General features: G+C 40.3%; 1 protein-coding gene and 1 pseudogene across 11 annotated transcripts in view; one reads left to right on the top strand and one right to left on the bottom strand.

Moving 5' to 3' along the window:
• Positions 1-16,193, bottom strand: part of NCOA2 (nuclear receptor coactivator 2) — a 270,200-nt gene that overhangs the window by 21,137 nt on the left and 232,870 nt on the right. For 9 of the 10 annotated variants that reach the window (XR_014236375.1, XM_082363382.1, XM_082363378.1 and 6 more), the window contains 3 exons: positions 14,909-15,115; positions 11,991-12,206; positions 9,349-9,478 (listed from right to left, as the gene is read on the bottom strand). Coding sequence is in view for 9 of the 10 variants with exons in the window: in XM_082363382.1 (XP_082219508.1) it covers positions 9,349-9,478; positions 11,991-12,206; positions 14,909-15,115 (553 nt within the window). In the remaining variant the exon portion in view is untranslated. The remainder of the gene's footprint in view (positions 1-9,348; positions 9,479-11,990; positions 12,207-14,908; positions 15,116-16,193) is intronic. The other variant, XM_082363379.1, reaches the window with a different exon arrangement.
• On the top strand, positions 4,263-8,367 carry LOC309614630 (vacuolar protein sorting-associated protein 29 pseudogene; annotated as a pseudogene). The gene is made up of 3 exons: positions 4,263-4,301; positions 4,454-4,473; positions 4,918-8,367. The product of its transcript is annotated as a vacuolar protein sorting-associated protein 29 pseudogene (transcript).

Here is a 16,193-nt window from a genome sequence, read left to right as displayed (position 1 = left end):
GCAGACACTGCAAAGCTGAGATTCAACACCGACCTAGGTGACCACTATGTTCCCACAAATCCACGCTGACTCTTCAAGCGTATATGTATTTACTTTGTACTGAAGTAGTCAAAGGAGTTTCCTGAATTTTAGCAAAAAAGACCAGTTGATTGCACAGTCTCATTTCTCATGAGGTTCTGATGACCCATCTGAGGGACACTATGAGCATAAAAGCTCCATTAATGTTCTTGAACTCAGCTGCAATTAGACTGCACTTGGCTGGACTAATAGGACATTTCTCTGTCATGCGTAAGTGGGACTTGTAAACATTTATTAAAATCCTCAAGAAGCGTGGTTGTTAGACTTCCTGAGTTAGTCAAGAAAAGTAGACCAGGAACATGCAAATTATGTTTGTTATTATATAAGGTGATTGGTGATAAAACCGTAACACTGCACTCCAAATTCTATGGTATATAAAACTCCTATAATTTAAATTAACTGACAAACTTGGGGACTTTTAAAAAAGAGCTTCTGAGTTACTGTAATACCAAAAGGGGAAATGATACTCTAATTTGTACTCTTAAAGTTACTCTATGTTTTGGAGAAAATAAAGTTTACAGGTAAGTTCCCTCATTCTTAAGCAATGATAGATTCACCTAGGGATGAATGACCTATCTAGCCGGCTTCATATGCTTTGTGCCACTTTGGCCTAGAATCCTGAAATGCTGAGGATTAAAGCCAAGAGTCAGTTTCAAACAGTTCTAACCTGGTGCACTGGAAACACTCTATCCTCTCCATTTAGCCCTAGTCACTTGTGAAGAAAATCGCCCACTTAAGTGTGCCCTCGAAGACACTGCTCGCCCGCGGTCCACGGCTCTGAGCCCACATCCCACGGCCTGCGAGGCGTTGTGAGGGGCACCATCTTGGGCCCAGCACGTGCGCTACGCTGCCCACCCCACCCCACCCAAGGGTTCCCGTCGCTAGGGCGCTCGCCAGCGCTGGCAGAGGCCCGTGCTCCTGGCCGGGGCTCTCTCTGCACCTGCCTCTTCTCCCACCATGGCCTCGGTTCCCAGGAAGATGTCAGGCACTGGAATGGTTCCCCCATTGCCCTTCGTGCTTCCACACTCTCCCAGAGTCAACTTTTTTTTTTAATTTTTTATTTATTATTTATTTATTATTTTTATTTTTGGCTGTGTTGGGTCTTCGTTTCTGTGTGAGGGCTTTCTCCAGTTGCGGCGAGTGGGGGCCACTCTTCATCGCGGTGCGCGGGCCTCTCACTATCGCGGCCTCTCTTGTTGCGGAGCACAGGCTCCAGCCAGAGTCAACTTTTTAAACACAACTGTGACCAGATCACTGTACACTCAGGGGGTGGGAGGAAGGAGCAGACATAGGAAAGTGGCAACAAGGAGGAGGAGAACCACAGATCTGCATGTCACGGAAGCAAAGAGAGGAGGGAATTCCCCAAAGAGTAATGACCCACGTTTAGATGCGGTAAATTTCATGAACAAAGGAGCTCAAGTCAGCCAAGAGTGGATGCTGTCTATTTACCAAATTCTCTTAGGCCTGAGACCTCATTCCCCAAAGATGCTAGTTAATATTCTCTTCCTCTAGCTTTATTTCACAATTTTCGACTTCTGTTTCTTCAGAAGCTTTTATTCCCACACGACCACAACCCCCATCCCAGATCTCTCTGCTGATGACCGGCTAATGTGAAATCGACTCCCTTTTAACCCGAGCGAGGCGGCACGGGCTCCACGGCCAGGCAGACCGCCCCGTTTGCACCTGCCTGCAACCCAGCGTCAGGAGGAAGAGGAGACTCCGTCTGGTACTCTGGAAGACAGCTCCACCCCAGGGAAGACACATCCAAAGGCTTAAAGAAAAAGAACTACCGATGCTCATTTGCATCTAAACGATTTCCCACATAATAAAATAACCCATTTTTGTTACATGCTTTTTCTTTTTTTAATTAAAAACATTAAACCAATGCTTGACCCAGATTCCCACTTTGGTCAAGGCCCTCTTCAACTCGAGCTGGGACCTTCAAGACACTTTCCGGCTTACAGTCTCTCTCTGATTCTCCCGATACGATGCTGTCAGGTTCCTTCTCCCATTACTGAGCTGACTCGCAATGTCTAAGGCCCTGGGACAGGGTGCTGGTGGTGGTGGAATTCAAGGACACACACACTTTGGTAAAGCCTAACCTTTCCCAACGTAATGCCCACGACTTCCCTGTGGGTCCCAGCCACCCTGGGTCAACTGGCCTTTTTCCAGAAGATGCCGCATACCCATCATAATGCCAAGACTTCCCGTTCCACGTTTCCCACCCTTTACTCCAACTGCAATTCTACCTTCCCATCCGGGCTCGGCATGTCTCCTTCACAGCCACTCCGGACCACTCCCACTCTCCTCTCAACTCTAGTACCACTCACTGCACTATGCTGACTTGATGTTGGCATTTATTTAGAAACCTCAACCCTAGGCTGAACCCAGTGAGGCCATCTTCAATCTCTTTGTTGGACCAGTACTTGAACTGCATAGGTTCAGCAAGTTGGTGAAAATAAAAGGTTCTTGATCTAGCCAGGTTACCATACCTTATACTCAGAAAAATACATTTTTATACTCAGAAAAATACACTGCGTTGTGGCTTAGTATTACAAATTTGGGCATACCACGAGTTACATCACTTCCCTTAGAAACATCATAATACACTTGGCTTACAGAAAAAAATACTGACCCAGACTTCCAATCCCAACTTTATAAATGGCTGCCAACATAATGAAGAAATTATTTTCCTACATTTTGGGCAATTACAAATATAGTTACAATCTAGACGGCAGCTGACAAATATTATATAATATTAAGTCAAGGATAAAATTCAGAGGAATAAAGGGAAGAACACACAGAGGTCCAAGTTGGCAAAATGGTAAGTAATGAACTAGCAGAAGGTAGTTAATCCATCATCAATAAAAACCTTATTTCTTGAAATCTACACTTTCATTTATTTATAGACTAGTAGGACATTAAAGATGGTGATAAGAAGGGGAATAAGATCAAGTCTGAGCTCTTGTTTGAGAAACCATACCATACTATCACTTTTCCTGTGTGTTTTCAAAATTCTGCAAAAAAGTAGCAGCTGCTACATGATGAGAAATAGTCAACCAAAGAACCTTTACTCTTAGACACATTACAAACAAGAGAAAACCAAATTACTCAGAGATTTTGAACTTAATGTGAAAGGAAGTCTTTCATGAAAGGCAGCTACTGTTCACTTTTATAAATCCAATAGAAATCATCAAAAAATCATCCATAAACTTGGGGCTGTATTTTAAACATCTCTTTTACATACCAAATGAATAAAGGAAAAAAACCACAATGAAACTACAGAAAATGGAAATTCAGCTATAAATAAATGAGTATGTGAATATGTTAGAGATTAAAGGGCTAAACTACTGTCTTTCTGAAATGTGTATATAAACTAGTGCTGGGTTCATAAAACATTTAAAAACCTATTCCTAAATAGGTAGGCAGTAAAAATATAAAATATTCATGGTGATACTTACAAAGGGAATTTTAAAAAGGCACTGCTTTTCTTTTATTTCAAAAGAGAGATGTGGTTAGAACATTTGTTATCCATCATTTCTGGATTTCTATGACAATAAGACTACCATAAAGTTGGTTATAAATTTCTTCCAACCTGAATTATTTAAAATAAAAGAAGAGGGGCAAGTGGCTGGAAAAACGGAAATAAATAACTTTAAAAGTGGTGGAAATGTTTTGTTTTGTCCACAGCGCTCTTCTACAAAGAAAACTGACAGCAACAAGAGAACAGGGCAGGGCGAGTCACAGAAACGCCCCCAGCAAACTGAACCAGCTGACTCTGTAGCTGGCCTCAGTGTGTACTCTGGAATTCTTCCGTTTTATTATTATTTGGTTTTTGGCTGCTCCGCCGCCGTGTGGCTTTCGGGATCTCAGTCCCCGACCAGGGATGGAGCCCGCGCCCCTGCGGTGGAAGCGCGGAGCCCCAGCTGCGGGACAGCCGGGAAGGTGCTCATTTTTGCTTTAACAGAACCCTTCCTCTGCTTGGGCAACAGTGAAAATCCTAACGTTGGGCCCAGTTTTCCCTAGAAACTAATCTTAGACATTTCATCCAAAACCAACTCTCAGGTGCTGGATTTAATTATTCGACTACCTTTTTACTATGTGCAGGTTTCCATGGAAATGGGTGTGTTTTTTTAACATATCCAATAAACATATTTAGAAAACGCGCAATACTCACTGACACCATGAAATCAGACTCAAAGAGCCGGAAGGACCCCGAGAAAGTACCACCTCCAAGAATGATCACGGCGGTTATTTACACGACGCTCTGTCCCCGAGAATAGCACCCAGTGATGGAGGCCACACGCCGCCCTTGGCAGCGAGTCAGTAAGAGCCAAACTGACTGACCGCGGTTCTCGTCTGTTCTTCTGCGCAGAGTGCGTCAGAGGAGCAGCGGTGCTGGCGTCACCTGGGGCTTGTTAGGAACGCAGACTCCTGGGCTCCACCCAGACCTGCCTTTCAATGAGATCCCAAAGATGGTTCATAGGCACAGCGGGGTTGGAAGACACTAGTTTCCCCCCGCTAAGAGAATGGAATACAGCTGGCGAGCACCCTCTCTTCCTTATCTCCCTAAAACAGTTATTAAGCAATTGCCCTAATCATCTTTTCTTTCAATGAAATAACTAGTTCCCAACTTTTTCGCACACATCCAGTATTGCTGGGCTCATATTCATCTTCTGCTATTTTGATTTTTTAAAACTTCACTGAAGCCTCTGAATCCTTTATCACTCTCTTAAGATATACAAAGGGGTGATTGAGCGGAGCCCAGTGACAGGATGCGTCCCACATTAACTACGTACTTCAATCCATCTCTGAAGGGATCCCCCTCTAAAGATGAAGACTGTTCTATCTCCAGTTGGCGTTGGTATTAGGAGACCTGCACATCCCACACCGGTGCAACAGTTTGCCAGCTAAATTAAAAAAACTGCTGGTACCAGGAAAGATTCAGCACATTCTCTGCACTGGAAACCTCTGTACCAAAGGCAGTTACGACTATCTCAAGACTCTGGCTGGTGATGTTCCTATTGTGAGAGGAGACTTCGATGAGAATCTGAATTATCCAGAACAGAAAGTTGTAACTGTTGGGCGGTTCAAAATTGGTTTGATCCATGGACATCAAGTTATTCCGCGGGGAGATATGGCCAGCTTAGCCCTGTGGCAGAGGCAGTTTGATATGGGTATCCTTATTTCAGGACACACACATAAATTTGAAGCATTTGAGCATGAAAATAAATTCTACATTAATCCAGGTTCTGCCACTGGAGCATATAATGCCTTGGAAACGAACATTATTCCTTCATTTGTGTTGATGGATATCCAGGCTTCCGCAGTTGTCGCTTACGTGTATCAGCTAATTGGAGACGATGTGAAAGTAGAACAAATCGAATACAAAAAATCTTAAAGTGAGGCGTGTCCTGATGATTTTTCTGTTGGGCTTTTTGTTTTTTTTTCTTCATTCCCCTGTTCAACTCAAGTAATTAAATGTTTAAAAGCCACAAAATTGTATCACTTTTATAATATTTTGCAGTAAAATATAATCTCGTCTTCTGTTAATATAATGTTCTAAGCTTCTTGTAAACTATAAGATTATATTTAGTTTAAGTATATGATTTCTATGAAAAAATGTCCACCACACAGTAAATGGTCACATGTTAAGAAAGATTTATCCTTGTAAATATCTTCATAGTTGATATTTGGAACTTTATTACCAAAGTAGTGCATGAGGAGAAAGAATCTAGATTTTCTTGTATACATTCTTTTCTTCTCCAGTAATAAACAGTTACTTTTCATTTATTAAAAAAAAAAAAAAAAAAAGATATAGAAAGGAAAATGGGCACCACACCACAGTTCTGAGCTATGCAAAAGCATTTTATCCCAGGGTAATAAGAGTCACTATGAAATCTGTATTTTTTTTTTTAAACAAGGAGCTCTGGAAATATTCTACCCTTATAAAATTTCAGAAACCCTGCTTTCATCATTTGTGAATTCAATAAAAAGTATTTCATAATTTTAGACTAGAATAATCCCCAAAGGACAAAACGATCAGTCTGGAAGGTCCTCACTGAGCCTCCAACCCGAACCTTCTACATGTGAGCCTCAAGGCCGAATTCCTCCAGTTTGTTTTCTAACATGGTTACTGCCCGGAAAACATCGCCTGCATCATTTAAGCACCCACACTGACTCCTGCTTAGGCTCCTAACTATCTCTCTGCCTCAGGGCTCTTCGCCCACTCAAATGGCCAAGCAGCACCATCACATAGGCCTCAAGGTCGCCTGCGCAACGTCTGCTTCCAGTGCTTTGCTTAAAAACCATGGGATTATGCATACAACATGACTGTGATACTGTCTTTGCAGGGAATAAGGGAACAAGAACCATCTTTGAGCTAAAACTTGAGCAACACCTAAGCCCCCAGCAACAGGTGTGTTTTATCCTTGAGAGCTGGGGCACACTGGGCCACAGCCAAGTGAAAGAGCTGAGCGGAGAGTGCTGGACCGCACGGAGGAGAGTGGTGAGCGGGGACCCTCACCTCCAGCAGAGAACAATGCAAATTCCCTTGCAAGAAAAGTGTCTTCAACTTTAACCCCCGGCTGGATCACTGACAAAGATCAACTAGGAGCTCCCAGTGAAAGATTACCAAAATACTCAGGGAAACAGGCCACCACGAGCAAGAGTCAATCACTGGATTTAGAACTGCAAGAAATCCAGAAATTGGAATTATCGAATCAAGAAATTTAGAAAGTAATGATGAATGTGACGTTTAATGATATAAAGATGGAATCACAAAAATAAGCAAACAGTAAGAGACTATGAAAAATAACCAGGCAAACAGAACTTTTAGAAATGAAAAATATAATTGGTTTAAACATAGCTAAAGAGATAATGAAATGAAATATAGATATGGATAAATTATCCCAAATGTAGTACAGAGAGACAGGGAGATGGAAAATACATGGGTTAAGAAATAAGGAGGGTAGAAGTTTTAAAAAATCTGATGTAGAAAGAGAAGATTAACATATGTCTTGCCAGAATCCCAGAAAGAAAGAATAGAGAAAATGGTGGAAGGGCAGTACATAAAGAGATAATGGCTACAATTCCAGAGCTGATGAATCCACAGATAAAATAAGCACAACATACACCAAATACCAAGCAGTATAAATAAATAAGTCCACACCTAGACACACTATAGTAAGACTACTGTATAGCAATTCTAAAAATATTTCAAAAGCAATTAGAAAAGATTACCTACAAAGAAACAAAAATGATTAGACTGATAATCAGAATCAAAAAAATTCAATCAAACTTGATCATATACCACTTCCTTTTTCAAAAAACTTCTTCAACGGCTTAATGAAAAAAGGCTGAGGGACTTCCCTGGTGGTCCAGTGGTTAAGACTCGCACTCCCCATGCAAGGGGCCTGGGTTCCATCCCTGGTCAGGGAACTAGATCCCGCATGCTGCAACTAAGAGTTTGCATACTGCAGCTAAAAAGATCCTGTGTGCCTCAGTGAAGATCTTGCACGTGGCAACAAAGATCCTGTGTGCTGCAACTAAGACCCTGCACAGCTAAGTAAATAAATAAATATTAAAAAAAAAAGAAAGAAAGAAAGAAAAAAGGCTGAAGAAGAGTTCGGTATTTAAGATCCTCTATATATCTATTCTATTACTAATCTACTTTTCCAGCCAAATCTTTTTTTTTTTTTGGCTGCGCCCCGTGGCATGCGGGATCTTAGTTCCCTGACCAGGGATCGAACCCACGCCCCTTGCACTGGAAGCATGGAGTCTTTTTTTTTTTTTTTTGAATATATCAGTATAGTTTATTTCTTTTATAAGAGGGAAGAAAAATACAGGAGGAAAAAAGTCAATAGCTGTGAATTGAATTCTCGAAGAAGAATCCGTGCAAAAATGACTGTCATCTCAACTGTGAGCTATGGCAACACTTTGAAAAAAAATCTTTGGTTTAGTTTTCTTTCCTATTAAGCATTAAAAATTAGTAAGATTTGGGCTTCCCTGGTGGCGCAGCGGTTGAGAATCTGCCTGCCAATGCAGGGGACACGGGTTCGAGCCCTGGTCTGGGAAGATCCCACATGCCGCGGAGCAACTGGGCCCGTGAGCCACAACTACTGAGCCTGCGCGTCTGGAGCCTGTGCTCCGCAACAAGAGAGGCCGCGACAGTGAGAGGCCCGCGCACCGCGATGAGGAGTGGCCCCCGCTCGCTGCAACTAGAGGAAGCCCTTGCACGGAAACGAAGACCCAACACAGCCATAAATAAATAAATAAATTAAAAAAAAAAAAAACTGATAAAAGGCCAAATTAAAAAAAAAAATTAGTAAGATTAAATTTTTATTAAATCATGAAAATTTAAGGTAAATACAATATATTTTCTTAAGCTGGAAAAAGAGGATTTGTGACTTTACTTGATACAAAATGAACGTATGCAACAGTGTTTTTAAATACAGCAAATTTAAGACCCCAATAACTTTCTGAATGATTTTGGAAAGTATACACAGGTCAAAACATTTTCTTATCTGAATATATTATAAAGGCTACTTGTTATGAACATTTAAACATTCAGGCATTTATTTCACTGACACATTTTTGAATTATAGCACTTTGAATGCAACAGATGAAATGTGCATTTTTGCTCCATCATTTGCTAGTTTTCCTCCGGAAGCATGGAGTCTTAACCACTGGACCACCAGGGAAGTCCCTGGCCAAATCTTCTGATAATTTTATTTTTTTTTTTAATGTGGTAAAATATATGTAACATAAAACTAGACTATTCTCTGTTACCCTAAACATACTGTGTTGCTTCTGTAACCTCCAGGACTCTGGTTATTCTGCTTTTGCCAGATGGACTGGCTTCCTGCCATCTCTGCCTCCTGAAATGATAACTTTACTCAAGACTCTGAAGCTTTCCCCAATCACCCCAATTGGATGATCCCTTGAAATATGGTTTATTTCTCATAGGGCATTTATAGTACATACTAGCTCATATTACAGTTATTAATTAGTCGACATATTTTATTTTCCAACTAAATTATAACTTCTTTAAAGGCACGTGCTAGGTCAAACTGATTTTTGGATTCCCCCCACCCCGGCCCCCTGAACCCCTGTACTCCCAGTCCAGTAAATGATATAGTTTGAATACATGAAAACTGGTCAGGCACCAACTGTTCCAAAGGACCAGACTAACTTCTGGCCTAGGTCTGAGATAACTCACGGCACTCATGAACTCTACTCTCCGGGACCTCCTGAGTGCTTAGGACTCACCTGTTCTGGCTGGCAAACGGTGCCTGTTCTATCGGCAGGATGCTTTCAGGCCAGGGGGCGGTCTGATTTGGAGGCGCTTGTTGTTGGCTATACTGAGGTCCCCCTATGTTCATCTCTAATTCAGATGGCCCTGAAATGAGAGAAGGAAACAATTCCAAAATCTTACAACTTGTAATGAGGGAAGTTATCTGTTTTGGGTATAGAATAGAAAGAGAAATATACAGTTTACAGAAAAAGACAGAAGCAATAACAATTAGGTGAAAATAATACGAGAATTTCTGTTCCGAAATAGAAAAAAAGGCAAGAAATACCAAGGCTAATCACCCACTTTAGAGACTCTCTAGATCAGCAGTTCCAAAACTCTTGGACTTAGGAGTCTTTATATTCTTAAAGTACAGCTTTTGTGTATGTGGGTTATATCTCACTGATATTTACTATATTGGAAATTAAAACTGGAAAAAGAAAAAATGATTATTAATTCATTTAAAAGTCATCATAATAAATCCACTATGTTAACATAAACAAGATTTTTTTCTTCCAGTCTTATTGAGATATAATTGACATACAGCACTACAGAAGTTTAAGGTGTACAGCGCGATGATTTGACTTACATACATCATGAAATAATTATCACAGCAAGTTTAGTGAACATCCATCATTTCAAATAGATACAAAATTTTTTTTCCTTGTGATGAGAACTTTCAAGTTCTGCTCTCTTGACAGCTTTCATATATAACACACAGCAGTGTTAGTTACATTGACCTTGTTGTAACGTTATGTCCCTAGAACTTATAACTGGGAGTCTGTGCCTTTGGACCGCCTGCCTGCATCCAATTTCCCCTCCGCCCACCTCCCCTCTGGTAACCACAAATCTGATCTCTTTTTCTATGACGTTGTTTGTTTGCAACATAAACAAGATTTTTTTAGCCAACTCTATTGTACGTCCACGACAGAATGAGGGTGAAGAAGGTACGTAATATCTTAGTATTATTATGAAAATAGTTTTGGCCTGGCAGACGCCCTAAAAGGGCATCGAGGTCCTGGACATACTTTTGAGAAGTGCTGGTCTGAGTAAAGGAGGAGCAGAAAGGTGGCCCAGACAACTTAGACGTGCTCTTTCTTAGAAGTTCTCTGTAGAGGATTAAAGCTAATGCATGATATGAGCTCTTTAATGATTTTATTATCACTATCTGTAGACCTGTTTTCCATTACAACAGATAAATTTGAGCTGTTGAGCTCACAGCTTTTTTGAGCTTATTAAAAATCAGAGAAATTCAGCTACACAGTGAAGCTCACAGAGCCATATATTTCAAGCTCAAAAGCCAGGTGCCATTCAGAGAAGAAAGACTGAGGATAAATGAAATTTCTGGATATAAGGGATTTATGATGATGATTTTTAAATGAATGAATTAGCATTTAAAAAATTTCCCAGTTTATTTTTGCATGGAAATCTGGCCATTCTTAGCATTTTCATGTGAGCCTCAAATTATGTGAATTTATGTTTGGGAATCACACACTATTAATTTGAAGTACATTCTCTGTAGGAAGGCAACATGAATGTCATCTCAAAAACAATAAGCCAAAATGTGCTGAGCAATTAAACAACTAGAAAAGAAAACTGATGCTGGGGTAGGATGACCATTCTGCATTATCGTGTCACAACAATCCTGGCATCTTTCCATTAACGATTTAGCGCTTACTCACCGTGCACCATATCCAAGTATATGAAAAAGTACACGAACGTCAACTTATCTGAATTATGCTAATGTACAAGGTAAGAGGAAGGTTAGTATGTCAATGATTAAGAAAATCTTGAGGATGAGTTGCATTACTTTTTAAAAAAAATAATGGTTTTATTGAGATATAATTCACATACCATACAATTAGCCCGTGTAAAGTGTACGACTCCGTGGGTGCTAGTGTATCTGCAGGGTTGTAGAACCACCACAGTGATCAATTTTAGGACGTTGTCATTCCCCCCAAAAGAAACCCCATGACCATTAGGAGTCACTCCCCATTCCCCCCATAGAGCCCCAGCCCTAGGAAACCACTAATCTACTTTCCTTCTCTACAGATTTGCCCATTCTGGACATTTCACATAAATGGTATCACACAGTGTATCAGATCATTAATTTTAATAACATGTGAACTGTATCCAAATAGAATTCTAGTGACCCCTACGTTTTGTGAGATGCTCTCTAAGAGCCTGCACTTTCAGTGAGGAACTGGGAGAGTCTGGTTTAATAGTCCAGGGTAGTGGCCCAGGGGTCTGCATTTTAAGGTCCTGATGACCATGCAGAGTTAGGAACCACTGGTGCATCACTGAAATACTTCTTCAAAATACCATCTGTGTAACATTTCTAGTGTTACAGCGCAATTCACTCCCTGCAAAAGCTGAAATTAGATAATTTAACGAAAATAAAACATCATAAGGGTAGCGGCTTCTCTTAAGTAACCGGAAAACCTGCAATTTTATGATCCCCTACAGAGTTCCAGCAAAATCCCACTTATGACAGCTTGACATGGGGGCATGACCTAAACCGCAAATTAGCAGCATGTCTTGACAGAACTTATGGAGCTGTTCCTCTCTTCTTCTAAGAAAGTATAAAAATGAAAAGCAAAGAGCACAGGAACTACCTTACCTATATTCATGACCTGAGGCTGAAGCATCTGTCTTTGGCCAGGCTGGCTGTTGGGTCTCATGGGGATGCTGGCGGTTGGGTTCCGAATCATACCTCCTTGGATCGGCCGGTTCATGGCGCTGGTGGCAGCAGCACAGGTGACTCTCACAGCAGCGCTCTGAGGTGCCCATTCCCCAGATGGCAGGGTGGGCCGGGCAGCATTACTACCAATCATGCCTGCAGGCAAGCCAGAGAAAACGGAGATGCAGTGCCTGGCAACAGTCGGCACGTATGAACACCAGACGGTCTTACTCTGTACGAGACGCTCATGCTCAGTACACGGTTAGCCCAACAGCTCACCGGGCCCTCGCCGGGACAGACGTGGGCCCTTGGCTAAGAAATACGAGATGGCAATTACTACGAAGTTTTTCACAACACGGACTTGCCACTCTTTACAGTTCGGAAAAGCTGTTAAAATCGTTCCCATATGTACTTAGAAACAGGTGCTGTGGCATGTGGATAACCCCAACTTCCTTCCTCAGGAAGTGAATCACATTAGCTGATACAAACGTCAATGCTCTACTTTCCAAAAGGGAGGTGAGGCTAAGAGGAACAAGGTAAAAACTGATAATCAATATTCTAATTAAAAACCCAAATCACAGAGAATATCCCATGAAGCCCCAGCCAGACTTTCAATCCCCAAATCCCTTTCTGAGCATTGTAATTTGTTAAGCTTCCAAGCTGACCAAAGCAGCCTCGGGAGCTGGGGGAATGACAGCGTCTTTCCACTCCAGTTCTTTGTGGCCAAGGCAAGGGAGCGCCAACCACTTCGGTGGACCTGGACCACCACATTCCTGGCGATATAGGTCTAGGCTGCGTCGGGACAGATTTGTAAAAACCCTTCTACACGTGAGATAGTAACAGCTCTGTGACCACACACACCAGTGAGAAGAGCACAACACTGCTGGGCAGATCACGTGTTTGCTCTCTCTGGCCTGGCCCCCGAGATGCTGGCAATGGCCAGACACGGGCTAAGACTTGATATCCTAAAGGGGAACAACCCCAAGTGAGGACCCTTCATTCTGAAGCGTTTAATAATGCATGTGTAACAGTCCTGCTTTCAGAGACATGGCTTGCTTTCATTTACTTTAATCATGATAAACAACTAAAAATAGGGTATTATTTCAGAAATGGAGAGAACATGTATTGTGGATAGTTTTTCACTGGTGAAATGAGAATGTGCTGCATTAGGATGATTTAGAGTAAAGGGTAATTAGACTGAACAAGTTAGAACAATATCATGTTAATACATATTTTAAAAACCGTTTTAAGGCTAGGTTTGAATTACACAAAGATGTGGGAGAAAAGGCATTTTCTTTTTCAAAAAATCTATTATCTAATTAATATAACAAGATTATAGAAAGTATAGAAAGCAGGAGGGAAAATAATCCATAATTCGAAATATTAATGCAATTGTAACCGGGGTAGTCTCTTTCAGGTTTTTTTCATTTTTCTTTTTGAAACAAAGCACAGGCATTGTATGATCTTCATAGCCTAGATGCCAGTCATCTCCAGGCTGCCCAGATTTGAATATAGGTATATCCCCAAATTCCTAAAGATTCCTCCAAGAACCCAGATCTTCTTGTATTCCAATAATAAGAAGCCACCTTTCATAAATCATTGGCTCCTTTTCCCTCATAGAATTTTACATAAGTCAATATTTTACTTATATAAATCAATACTTTATTGTAAAAATAATGTAAAACTAATATGGCATTGTTTCTGCGAATAAATAAATTAGTGATGTAGTCAGTGCCTGGCACATAGAGTAGGCACCTAATAAATACTTGCTGAATGAATAAACTATTTTAGTACAACATTCTTCACATTTCCCATGAATTGCTTACCAACAACAGAAAGTTAAAAAAGAAATCCATCTTTTCAAACCTTAGATTGAACTCCTATTTTCTGTTAACTATCCAAATGGCAATGTGTATACAGGGATTACAGACTAAGCTAAAAAAATACCAAGAATTAAAACCCATGAATAGAAGTTCTTTTTATAATATCTGTTTCTTTCAATGCCTTTGTCTCCAGCGGTAAACTGTGAGCAGTTCTCCATTAGAAAACTTAGCATCCTAATGGTACAGGATACCATAGGGTACAGATACCACAGGGTACAGGACGTGGTGGTAATAGCAATCAATGCTGCAGCAGTGATTCCTAGCCTGAACTGGGTGGAGGTTTGGGAGTACGGCTGCTGCTATGACGGTGACTACCACTTAGGAATATGCATGGGCAACTTGGCAGACACCTTAAGTTACAGCAGGTCAGGGGCCAAACCAGATCACAGGCAACTTCACAGATCTTTAAAAATGGAGGCCCTGGATCAGCTACTCTTAGGCTAGGCACACTACTATGTAAAGTTCGTTATTTATTTATTTTTTTTAAGTTCGTTATTTTTAATTAATTTTTTTTTGGAATGAGAATTGCTATCGTTACGAGTATAAAAGGTTGGTTGAATTTTAAACCTTCATTCTGAAATTCGCCCAACACAAGTCATCAACTAACAGGAAGTTCTGGGGTTATCAGCAGATTATCACGACACGCTAGCAACCACCAAATTATTTTACACATATCACTACAATGTCTGGAATAGTAACTGGAATAGAAGTGAAATGAGCCTATGCCATAGGATTAATGATTAGAACCCTTGTAAAAACAATGATCACAGAATAAAAGGGTCAGCTTACTTGAATGCTTTCCGATGTTTCACATACCACGCTCGCAGTGAAAATTTGCAGAATTTAGTTACATTCAAATGTTAGTTTCTAGCATAAAAAATTTCACTTGAATAATTCTACTAGTTTGATGTGGATGAATACATCATTAAGTTAAATAACCCACCAATAAAGTTAACAGCACATTTGAGCCCTTACCTGTGCTACTGTTCCCTAAATTTCCTTGGTTTCCTATCATCCCTTGATTACCCATCATTCCTGGCTGAGGTATCACTGAGTAGGGACTACTGTTTCTGATTGGTGGGAAAGGTCCAGCACCAGTTGGGCTTTGCAATGTGATGTCAAGTGGTAAATTCTGGTTTGGCAATAACCTGCCCAGTTGCCCTGGTCGTGGGTTATTAAAAGCTAAGGAGAAAACAAATGAAAATTTAAGGTTAATATAGGATAATGGAAAACAGCAACAGAAGTAGTGTTCAGGGAAAATATCGTTTGTAAAATAACAAAGATATGCATGTCAGGGACCAACTGCCTATATAAAAGACAAATTCACAGACAAAAAAACATGTGGCGCAAAAACATAGACTTGCACTCTAATCAACAAGTCTCTAATTTAATTCTTGACAACCTTGCAAAACAAAAAAGAAGTAAAAGGAAAAAAAAGAAGATGTCTGTTATTTACCATATATTTTTCTCCCCAGTATTAACTTCTAATATTCAACTGTATTTGTTAAGGAAACTACTAACATATTTTTTTCATATATTATTTGAATTTAGCAATATTGCTTTGTCACAGCTGTGAAGCCATAAACATCTCCTGCATATAGCACCAAACCCAGATACATGTGGTTTGGACATAAGACTATCATTTTTTAATTGGACTTTCCTAGGAATAAAATTAGGTTAAAAATGTCTACTCTCATTGAAAGTTAAAATCTTTAAATGTGTGAACTCTGGTACCTGAAGTTAGTATTGAAGATTTAGGGCCCTGTTAAGTCTTCTAAATATAGCTTCTTTAAATTCCAGATACATTTATATTTGAAAGGATTCTTATGGTTAGTTCACAAGAGTTTATTGTGCGGTAAGTACTACACCAGTGCACTATACTATCACACAGACAACCAGTGATTTGATAACAATGTTTCTACAAGAACAAAGATATTATAAATTACAATTCATAGAGCTAATATATTAAATAATATCAAGGACTTTATTTTCTCTTAATTATATAAACACAGTATGAAATAGAACATTTGAAACACGTTAACGTTCTTAACAATCAATAACGGAAATAAAATATTTAGAAGAATTAGGGTTTAAATGAAAAAGATGTACATGCTTAAGCTGACTTCCTCAGGTTTAGTTATCTGGTTACCATTCAGTAGTCTGAATACCATCAGGAGGTACAGATAGAGGAGAAACCATGAGTTTCCATGCAGTCCTCCATTAACTCCGCTGGGTCACGAGCATAAACCCGCTACTGTGT

Source organism: Balaenoptera borealis (assembly GCF_965194805.1).
Source record: "Balaenoptera borealis genome assembly, chromosome: 17".
NCBI lineage: Eukaryota > Metazoa > Chordata > Mammalia > Artiodactyla > Balaenopteridae > Balaenoptera > Balaenoptera borealis.
The sequence above is the reverse complement of the archived record's forward strand: the minus strand, read 5'-3'. Positions and strand labels throughout refer to the sequence as shown.